The 11118-nt window shown below is 41.5% G+C and overlaps 1 protein-coding gene across 1 annotated transcript in view; it reads right to left on the bottom strand.

The window, feature by feature from the left end:
• Positions 1-9890: 9890 nt before the first annotated feature.
• The window catches only part of SNX6 (sorting nexin 6), a 47663-nt gene continuing 46435 nt past the window's right edge, over positions 9891-11118 (bottom strand). The window contains exon 14 of the mRNA XM_089680227.1: positions 9891-10564. Within this exon, the coding sequence (XP_089536353.1) occupies positions 10511-10564 (54 nt within the window). The 3' untranslated portion in view covers positions 9891-10510. The remainder of the gene's footprint in view (positions 10565-11118) is intronic.

The raw sequence follows: 11118 nt of genomic DNA, 5'->3' as shown, positions 1-11118 counted from the left end.
ATGATTGCCTTTCCTTCCAACCCCCTCCGCCAATCCCTGGGAGTTCAAAACTGTTTAAAAGGGACACCGGTAAAGGCAGGAAGGGGTTAAATTTGAACTCCAGGCACAACATTTTAATATCGCCTGAACTGTTTTTGCTGACTTAGCCATGTATTCTGCCCTTCGGGCCAGTTCACACCATGGCAACATCTGAATCACACAGGAACGTGCTATATGTTTCTGTCACATGCGATTCTGTGCAGTGCAGTTTCAGCCCATTCATTTTAAATGGGCTGAAATCACACCACATCAAAAGTAGCACATGCACTACTTTTTAAAACGCACTGCAATCAGATTGCAAAAGTACCATGCAGACAGGTGCCGACAAACACATTGCATTTGCAGTCTCCAAACACGGAAAGGTTTCTTCACAGTGAGAGATGTGAAAATGTGGAATAGACTCCCTCAAGAGTTGGTTCTGGCCAGCTCAGTGGATTCCTGTAAAAAAGGCCTGGATTGTTTCTTAGATACACAGAATATAACTGGATACTAACATTTATAGGTAAAGTTTATCCAGGAAATATTCGATTGCCTCTCGTGGGGATCAGGAAGGAATTTTTTTCCCAGCAGGAGCAAATTGGATCATGCTTTGCTGGGTTTTTTTTGCCTTCCTCTGGATCAACTGTGGTTGTAGGATTATAACTTTTTTTTTTTTTATTTCTATGGTTGAACTGGATGGACTTTTGTCTTTTTAAAGCCAGACTAACTATGTTTAGAGTGTCATTAAGTTTTTATTGACACCCGCTGGAAATCGCAAATGAAGTGCGTTTTGCATGCGATTTGTAAAGCACGTTCCTGTGTAATTCAGATGGGGGCATGGTGTGAACCGACCTTTATTCATTTTCTTTCCTGCAATAAGTATAGATAGGGGCTTGTTATCTCCCTGTGGAAGTCCAGCTGTTTTCTTGGCCTCGGGCCATGTCGCCGCTTGTGATGACACTGCAGTCTGGGCTTTTTGAAAGGAAAAGTGTATACAGGTGGTGCAGACATGACGTGGAGCTGGGGTTGGCCATGAGGCTGGCAGCACACAGGCCATTGTCCACGGGGGATAATAAGTGATTTTTTTATGGTTATTACAGGAAAGGAAACTAAAAGGACAACACTGCATGGGTAACTAGACAAAAAATAAATGAAGGGAATGATCGTACTAAAATGATTGTACCGAGTTCAGCTTTGAAGTGGTAGAAAACTTGTGTGTGCTACTTCTACCTACAGGTAAACTTATAATACAGATTACATGTACAGTCATGGCCAAAAATATTGCCCCCCCTGCATTTCTGCCAGATAATGCACCACTTCCCAGAAAATTGTTGCAATTACAAATATTTAGGCATTCTCATGTTTATTTCGTTTGTTTGTATTGATATGACACAAAAAAAGGGAGAAACGAAAAGCCAAATCTGACACATTCCACGCAAATCCCCAAAAATGGACCGGACAAAATTATTGGCACCCTCAATTTAATATTCGGTAGCACACCCATTGGAAAAAAATAATTGAAAACAATTGTTTCCTGTAACTATCAATGAGTTTCTTACACATCTCTACTGGAATTGTGGAACACTCTTCTTTCACCCACTGCTCCAGGTCTCTCAGATTAGAAGGGTTCCTTTTTCCAACTGCTGTTTTGAAATTTCTCCACAGGTGCTTTATGGGATTGAGATCTGGATTCATTGCTGGCCAGTTCAGTAATCTCCAGTATTTTGTCTGAAACCATTTTTGACGTGTGCTTTGGGTCATTGTCTTGCTGTAAGACCCATGACCTCTAAAGGAGACCCAACTTTTTGACACTTGGCCCTACATTGCACCCAAGAATTCTTTGGTATTCTTCAGATTTCATAATGTAATGCACACAGCTAACACATCCAGTGCTTGAAGCAGCAAAGCAACCTCAAAACATCAGTGAACCTCCACCCTGTTTGACTGTAGGGATTGCATTCTTTTCTTTAAAACCCTCATTGCTTTTTTCTGAAAACAGTAGAATGATGGGCTTTACCAAAAAACTATACTTTTGTCTCTCCACAGCACATTCTCCCAAAAGGATTTTGGCTTCCCCAGGTAAGATTTGGCAAACTCCAATTTATGTGTGTCAGCAGTGGGTTCCTCCCAGGTCACCTACCATAAGGTCCCTTTTCATTCAGATAGTGCAAGCTGACACAGCATACCTTATGCCTAAAGGGCACAAGGTACGAACACTCCGTTTGAACAATCCTTTGTTGCAAGCTTTGATGAACTTTTATCTTTTGCCCACATCCAGGGAGATTAGCTACAGTGCCATGGGCTGTAAACTTCTGTGTTGCACACAGTGGACACAGGAACCTTAAGATCTCCAGAGACGGATTTGTAACCTTGAGATTGCCTATGCTTTTCCACAATTTTTATTCTCAAATACTCAAGGCAATTCTTTGCTGCTCTTTCTCATGCTCCATGTAGCACACAGACACACAACAGAAAGGTTGAGTACATTTTTTACCATTTTAACTGGTTACTTGTGTGATTTTTAATTACAACTTACAAAAACATCACAAACTTGGAACGCAGCTATTTCTTACAATTTTGAGAAAGTGCCAATTTTTTCTAGTCCATTTTGGGGATTTTGTGTGGAATGTGTCAGATTTGGCATTTTTTTTCTCCACTCTTTTGTGTCATACTAATATAAACAAAAGAAATAAACATGAGAATGTCGAAACATTTGTAATTGCAACAATTTTCTGGGTTGAAGTGCACTGAAAGAAATGCAGAGGTGCCAATATTTATAGCCACAACTGTAGGTGATATGTATGCATTCATGTAATAAATGTGCACCGTTTAGGAGATATTCCAGTGAGCAGCAGCTGGTTGTGCCAAGTCTGTGACTCCTGCACACATATGCAGGAGCAACTTCATCGCAGTTCAGCCATTCAAGGGGCCGGAGCCCACAAACCTGGAAGGAAGAAAATCTCCTCCAGGGACTAAAATAGAGGTTCTGTCTTTACCCTTCTGTGCTATTTATGACATGGCGGTGTCCCACACAATCAATCAGCAACCGCTCCCCTCACCCTGACCATTGTCTGACCCCCTCCATGTCCCACCATCCTCCTAGTCTTGGCTCACCTCGCCAGTGCGGAGTCCAAGCTGCGGCTGTCAGTGAGGGCACATTGGGCCCTGATCATCCTGCTCACATAGGGTTAATCCTGCAACCAAAGCATACCCACATCTATTGATTGGCTCCAGCTGAGTAAAGGCGGAGCCAGTGCTGGACACACCCCATTCAGTCACTAGCTGGCTCCGTTACAGCTAGAGGATCATGTGTGCCAGTGTGTGTACCGGAGATGTACAGACAGATCCACCAATCAGAAACTGCTGACCGTCCTGGGTCCTGGGCTGATGTAATCACTTCCCATCCTAGGGAGAGCCGACGCTTCACTGCTACATGGAATACTGTCATATATATATCCCTTCTAAATGGTCGTGTGTGTGGACAGTTTGTGAGACAATTGTGCAGAGTAAAGATATCATCATTCCCTGTGTATGAGAGGGGGGCTCTGCAGAGAAATGAAGAATTCATACAAAAAGTCCATAGGCCACACAGAGAGAGAGTGCCGGCCTATGCTGCGCCCAGGTGCCCGTAGGTGGCAGTGAGCCCTAGGTAGCTGCCTAGTTTGCCTAGTGAAAGCACGGCCCTGTGCGCTCCCCACAAATAAAAATGCATATACAATACATTTCTGAAAGTGAATATAAGAGTCCATAAAGGTGTTCAAAAAGTGCTGAATTCATAGTCCATAGCCAACGGATAATCCAGTGTAAATGAAACAGCCCAAAGATCCCACTAATAAACAAAATCTTCACCACTTGTGTGTACAAATAATCACACCCTGCTTACCAGACTTCAAAGAATGGAGGTCTGACTACACACTGAGGGAGAAAACCCAAATGGATGGATCAGACTGACATTGGTACGTCCATGTTATAAACCGACTCCGGATTGTATCAATAGCAAACAAGAAGATCTCTTGTAGTGTAATATTTAAAACATTTTATTTAAATAAAGAAGCTACTCACAAGTGTAAAATAAATACCGGCATTGCAATCTCTCAAGGGGCTTGATGGCATCACCACTGTAGCTCCACCCAACGCATTTCATCCAATTGAACGTTGTCACTGGGGCAATGGAGTACTCAATTGTCGATGTCCTATTGGACGAAACGCGTAAACAGCTACAGCAGTGATGTCATCATGCCCCTTGTGGCATTGGAACCTGGTGTCCCTCTATGCATTCCAATTAAAGGATTTTTAGGCAGGTACAAAATCCTATTTTCTCGTCTGTTGAGGGACACAAGGCGGCACTTGCCTTTGAGACTTCCAAAAGCAGTCCAATTGAAGAGTGGTCAACACACCAAATGATATAACGCTCAAGCAAACAACAGAAAAACCTGAAGACTGCCTGCAGCTCAAGGAGCTACCTGAAGTACCCTTCATCCAAAGCTAGCATCAGATGATGCCTCAAAATCCACCTGGTACAACTAGAGAATGTGTGAGCAGAAGACCAGGTGGCAGTCTCGCAAAGATCCAATTGATTTCTTCGTAAAAGGAAAGGGTGGAATCCTTCAAACCGTAAGCATATATAATGGTCTGCCTCAGCCACCTACAGATGGTGGAACAAGAAGTAGGTGCACCCATAAGCAGACAATCTGGGATGACAAAAGGGGAATCTGTCTTTCTGAACAAAGTAGTGGCTGAGAGGTAGACTCATGCAGCCCAAAACCACATCCAGATAAACGGAAGGAAATTTCAGACAGAGGGAAGGAAGAAAAATACATTGCTTATGGTGAAAGGCAGAAACCACCCTAGGCAAGAAGGAATTTCTAGGCTCCAAACCACCTTGTCATTATGCATAACTAGAAAGTTTTCTTTGATAAGGGCACCAGTTTAGACGATCGCCTCCCAAAGGTGATGGCTAGAAGGAATACTACCTTTGGGGTTATGGTGGATTCAAATGGCGGTTTCTGTAGTGAAGAGAGACATATTCAGATCCCATGGGGACATAAGGGAACAAACATGGGGAGCTACAATGGAGATTTCCTGTACACAAGGACTTATGCAAGGAGTGAGAGGCAAGCAGCCTCTGAAACAAGACAGTTTGTCCCAGAGAGGAATTCCTATTGTGGATACGCCAAAACTCACACTAAAGATTTCAAAAGATAGACCTTGCAAGAAGTAGACTTTCTAGGTTTTAACATTGTAGGAATCACCAGCTCAAGGATGCCCCTGGTAACCAAAACTTGAGCTTCAACAACCATGCTATTAGAGCTAGCAGAACTGAAGATGGATGGTAAATCAGTCTGAGACAAGATATGGATGATCTGGTAGAGCCCATGGAATGTCTATCACTTGTCAGTTCAAGGGACATGGTCATCTAAGAAATTTAATTTCTGAATCAACTGGAGCTTAGGGTGATTTGGCAGTCTCTGAAGCATTTGACTGTCCAGGAAGAGGATCACCTGATCTGGAATCAGGCGGTGTCACATACCTGGTAGATGCCAGGTTGACAAGAGGGCTTCCCTTACAGCTCTCATCTCATTTCCACTGGACATGATGACAGGGTGTAACAGTCCACAGAGTGGAAAAGGTGCCTGTAGAACACCCTGGCCAGAAGATGCTTTTAGTGGTACAAATGAGCACAGGACTGGGAACCGTGCAGAATGAAATCCAGAAGCTGGCAGATGCAAGATCTAGGAGGTGTAGTGAGGCAGACAGGAGTCAGTCCAACAGACTTGCATCTGTCATGAGAAGCTTTCAAAAGATGGAAATAAAGGACTTCCCCATGTGTGGGGACACATTCATGAGTCACCATTTCAGGGACAACTTTGTTGCCAAAATGAATCACTTTGTCTAGATACCAGACTGACTTGTCACACGATGACAAAGTTGCATTATAGAGTTTTGAAGTGAAACTGATCAAATAAAAATGCCTCAAGGCAGACTACCATTACAGCTAAGAAACTCAAAAGCAGAATGTTGAATGAACAGAACTCAGATCTGAAATGGGAGTCTGAAGTTTCTGCTGTGAGAGAAGCACTCTGGCCTGAGCTATGTCCAGATGCTCCAAAAGATAGTTCATTCCGCTGATGATTTCTAATGCTTCAGAATCCACCTGAACCATTGTAATGTCTGGACAGTCAAGTCCACATCGTCCGACTGCGCTGAGTGATTATCCCATGACTGATGCCATGATAGAGCAGCAAGGCTAGTAATGGGCCAGCACTTTGATGAACCCCAGAGGTACAGATGAGAAACTGAAGGGCCCAGAATTGGTAGTGTAAAGGATCCACAGAAATAGCGTAAGAAATGCTGATGAGCTGTAAAGATGGAGACATGTAGGCATGCATCTTTGATGCCTAAAAAAAAGAAAGTGCCCATGGTGAAGATAGGCAATGACAGACCTGGTGCATTCCATGCAGAATTTCTGAGCTTGAATGAAGACATTCAGTGATTTGGGATCCAAGATGGGTCAGATATCCTTTTTGGGTTTGGGAACTGTGAACAAGTTAAAGTAAAACTTAGGGAAATGTTCTGTTATGGGATTTGGTGCAATGACTCTTTGGTCCAGAAGGCTATAGACCCAGGGTGTACAACCTTTGGGGGCCACATTGGAAGAAGAGGAATTGTTTTGGGCCGCACATAAAATACTTCAACAATAAGGATAGCTGACGAGTAGAAAAAGTTGGGCAGATCACAAGTTAACAATCACGGATATAGATAAATGTACCTATCCGAGTAATAACCAACTCCCCCCCCCCCCCCCCATCTGTTCTCCACGCTGCAACACCTTCTGTCAATCTTTACCCAGCTCCCTCACTCACAGCCAAGCAGCGCAAGGTCCTCAACTGCTTACTCTGGTTCTGTCTACTTGCTCCTCTGACTGTGGAGTGGAGCAAGCATGTAGTTCGTTGCTAAGGACGCTGGGCAACCAATCACTAGAACTACCAGCAGCAGTTAAGAGGCAAACTGTTAGCAGCAGGCAATAAGAAAAAAATCCATCTCCAGGTAGCACAGACAATGGCGGTAACGGACATTTACTGGCAGTTGACAACACTGCCTGGGCCGCGGGTTGGACACCCGTGCTATAGAGGGTTCAGTAAAGATTTGCTAATCTGTGTAGTGACACAGAAAGATTGGAAGTGAGAAAAAGAGGACACATGGAATTATGAATCCAGTTTGAAGCCTTTGTAAGCCACCTCCTGCAACAAAGTATCTGAAATACAAGCTATCCAAATATTCACAAAGGATAAAGCAGAACATCACTCTCTTAATAAACTTTGACGAATTTTTAATCCTTATGCTGCTAGCATTAGTAAATAGATAGGAAAATATATCATTTACCGCTTTTCTAATTTTTTTTTTTTTTACATTTCTTCAGTCACTTCCTGTTTTTTAGGTATAGGCAAATGATGTAATTCACCCCAAGAGTCTTCAGCGGTGAGGAGGGGTTTTCTCAGCTAAGCACACCTTCCTATCTGCATGCCTAAACAAAAGAAAGACAAAAGAACTGCACTGAGCTCCAGAATGTTGATGGGGAACCTGGCTTCCTCCAGTGACCATGTTCCCTGGACTGTGAGGGATTGGAACACTTCTCCCCAGCCTGAAAGACTAGTGACTGTTATCAGTTTCCAGTGATAGGGAAGAAATGAACTCCCTATCGTTAGGGCTGGGCTTGGGCTGATGGACTCAGAGTGGGGTAGGGTATAGAGAAGGTGCCCAGGGGACATGTCCTGAAAAGCTTTGCCAGTGTCCAATCACCTGAAGGTACACACCTATAACCTGGGGTCTATGAATACTTTGCCTATGTACTCTACATGTACAATTAAGATAGATACTTTGCTTAAAGCTAGAAAACCTTTGACTAACATTTCTTATGTTTGAGTATAGAAATGTTTCAAAGAGATGGCGGCATCTCAGGGAAATGGATGCTTTTTCACTGAAGGTCAATTTGGTTCTAGGTTTTCTCCAAGTATGTCTGGAAAAGGGTCTCAGTTAAAACATGTTCAGAGTCCATGGGTCAGCCTTATCAGCATACACTGAGGCTTTACCAGTGTGTGTTGGGGATTACCGCCCCCTTCTGAGATATGGGTAAATGCAATAAGAGGAATGGCAGCTCCTGGGGAAGACACTGTAAAAGTATATACTTTGCAAAGCTGCCAGTTGGTCAAAAACTTCAAAAGACCTTTATTCACCATAACAAATTTGATGCAACAGGGCTATCTAGATCTTTTTTTCCAAACTGGTAATCTCCAAAGCCTTGGCTCATAAAAAAAAAGTTTCCTTTGGTGTTATTCATAGGCTTTTTTACTACCTCTTATGTCATTTATTTGGTTATGTGCTATAGTGCACTGACAAAAGGCGTGCCAGGAGTTTGCAAAATAATTTTTTTTTTTATATTTACCATAGCTTCCTTTTCCTGGCATCTCATGTCAGCCATGCGATTCCCCCATCACAAGTGCAATGAAATTAAAAAGTAGGGTGAGAGCATGGACTTCCTTGTATTAGCTAAATATCCTGTGGGAATCAGGGAGCAGAACTTACCAATAGTGGACTGACATGAGGAGATGATAGAAGTGACCAGCACTCTCAAAATAATACATTCAATATTGTGTCTGTATAACTGAAGATCAGATGTCATACATCCATCAACTTTTTCCTGTAAATCCAATCTTCCTGTACAGTGATCTCCGAAAAATAATATAGTGCAGTGTGCTCAATACACCATGCTTCAAATCCTGTACAATGTGCTCACATTTAAAATAAATAACCATATGTGTATTTGTTCACCAGTGTTCTAACCTTACCCTTCATATACTTGGTGTATATCCAATCAATTATTCTCAGATTGACTTCAGCTCTGTGTCTCCTTGTGTTTGGTAGTTCAATGGTTGTATCAGACACAAGGAGACATAGAGCTGAAATAAATCTAAGAATAACTGATTGGATATACACCAAGAACTGTATATGAAGGTTAAGAGTAGATAAAGAAGAACACTGGTGAACGAATGCACATATGGTTATTTATTATAAATGTGTACACATTGGACAGGATTTGAAGCATGGTGTATTGAGCATACTACACTAGATTTCTTTTTTTAGTGATAACTAAAAAATTGGATTTACAGGAAGTTGATGGATGTATGACGTCTGATCTTCGTTTATACAGAGACAATATTGAACTTATTATTTTAAAAGCACTGGTTACTTCTATCATTACCACTTCTTTCTGTGAGGGGAACAGACTGACTCCAGCCGCTAAGGGAAGGATCGTTGTTTACTACATTTGCTTGTATAAAGAAAAAAAGGAGGGGATCCAGCACACTGTTTAAAAATATTTATTGACATGAGGAGATGCCATAAAAGGAAAATTACGGTGATTATCAGAAAACAATTTTCCAAAATGTGTTAATCCTAAAAGCAGGCAAGGACCTCATAAGAACTGAATATGTCCAGAGAATTTCAGTGCAAAGCAGGTAACAAAAAAAAAAACAAAACACACAGGCTCCGAACAGTCATTCACACAACATAGGCAAAGTAAATTCAAATCTGCTGCCTTACACGCTTCCATACTAGTCAAACACAGCAAAACAAAAAACTCTTCAACACCAGCCCTTAAGAGTACACACCAAGATTTTTGGTGTTGTAGGTCAAGCAATATTTTCTATTTTTATCTTTTAGAGAATTCTGAAGACACACATAACTGGGCTGCCCACCATATTGTGGCAGCTGCTGTATGTCACTCACCTTGCCCAATGCTCATTTCCCACGCTTGAAGAGTATACCTTTGAAATATTTTATGTTCTTGTTAAAAGAGGAACACTGTAACAGTATAAATTAAAAATCATTGGATTCACAGTTTATTTTACAATATTTGAGAAGTCTACAAGTTAAGGCAAACATACTGATGCATTAGCTTTAGGAACTTAAAGTTTAAAAAGATAATTGGAGCGTTCTGAAATATCTAAGAAAATGTTTAATAAAAAAAATAGAGTTCGGTAAATCAAGAAAACAGAGGCTTAAAAAAATCATTACATGGAACCTGGACAAGGTATACGATGTGAACAACTAATGGCAATGTTAAATCCATTTGAACCATCAATGCCGAACATCAAAGAGTAACATACACTAGTAAATAAGATTGGCATTGTCATGTAGTATAGTTCATAACAAGTACAGCATTTAACTGCTTTTGAAAAAAAAAAAAAAAAAAAAATTGGGAGTTTTTGTGATGTACTAGAAAGTGTACAATGACTAAATAAAGGTACACGTGGGATCGTCAGGTGTGGGCTCCACAGCACAGTGCTGTTACCAAGGTGGAAGCAGCCCAAAACTTCGGTATGGGTTCATCCTTGCCAAGCTAGATATGCCCAATGGAGTGGTCCATGGAAAACTGGCAGCTCCTAGAGGTCACAGGAGGGTCTGGTTACTTCAAACATCTGGACGGAGTACTTTATGGTTTGCCATTTAACACAGCCAAGCAACTTTGCAACAGCTGCAAATTACCCTGCAGAGAGAAGAAAATTCAAACACTTAGTGATCATATTTATCAAATAATGTTTACTGTGCACCTGCTATTAACAAAAGAGGTTTACTGTGCACCTGCTATTAACAAAAGATGTTTACTGTGCACCTGCTATTAAAAGATGTTTACTGTGCACCTGCTATTAAAAGAGGTTTACTGCGCACCTATTAACAAAAGATGTTTACTGTGCACCTGCTATTAAAAGATGTTTACTGTGCACCTGCTATTAACAAAAGATGTTTACTGTGCACCTGCTATTAAAAGATGTTTACTGTGCACCTGCTATTAACAAAAGATGTTTACTGTGCACCATCTATTAACAAAAGATGTTTACTGTGCACCTGCTATTAACAAAAGAGGTTTACTGTGCACCTGCTATTAACAAAAGAGGTTTACTGTGCACCTGCTATTAACAAAAGAGGTTTACTGTGCACCTGCTATTAACAAAAGAGGTTTACTGTGCACCTATTAACAAAAGATGTTTACTGTGCACCTGCTATTAACAAAAGATGTTTACTGTGCACCCACTATTAACA

The sequence above is a fragment of the Staurois parvus genome, unplaced genomic scaffold (genome assembly GCF_062004578.1).
Source record: "Staurois parvus isolate SC_StPar_1 unplaced genomic scaffold, SC_StPar_1.0 ptg000237l, whole genome shotgun sequence".
Classification (NCBI taxonomy): Eukaryota; Metazoa; Chordata; class Amphibia; order Anura; family Ranidae; genus Staurois; species Staurois parvus.
The sequence above is the reverse complement of the archived record's forward strand: the minus strand, read 5'-3'. Positions and strand labels throughout refer to the sequence as shown.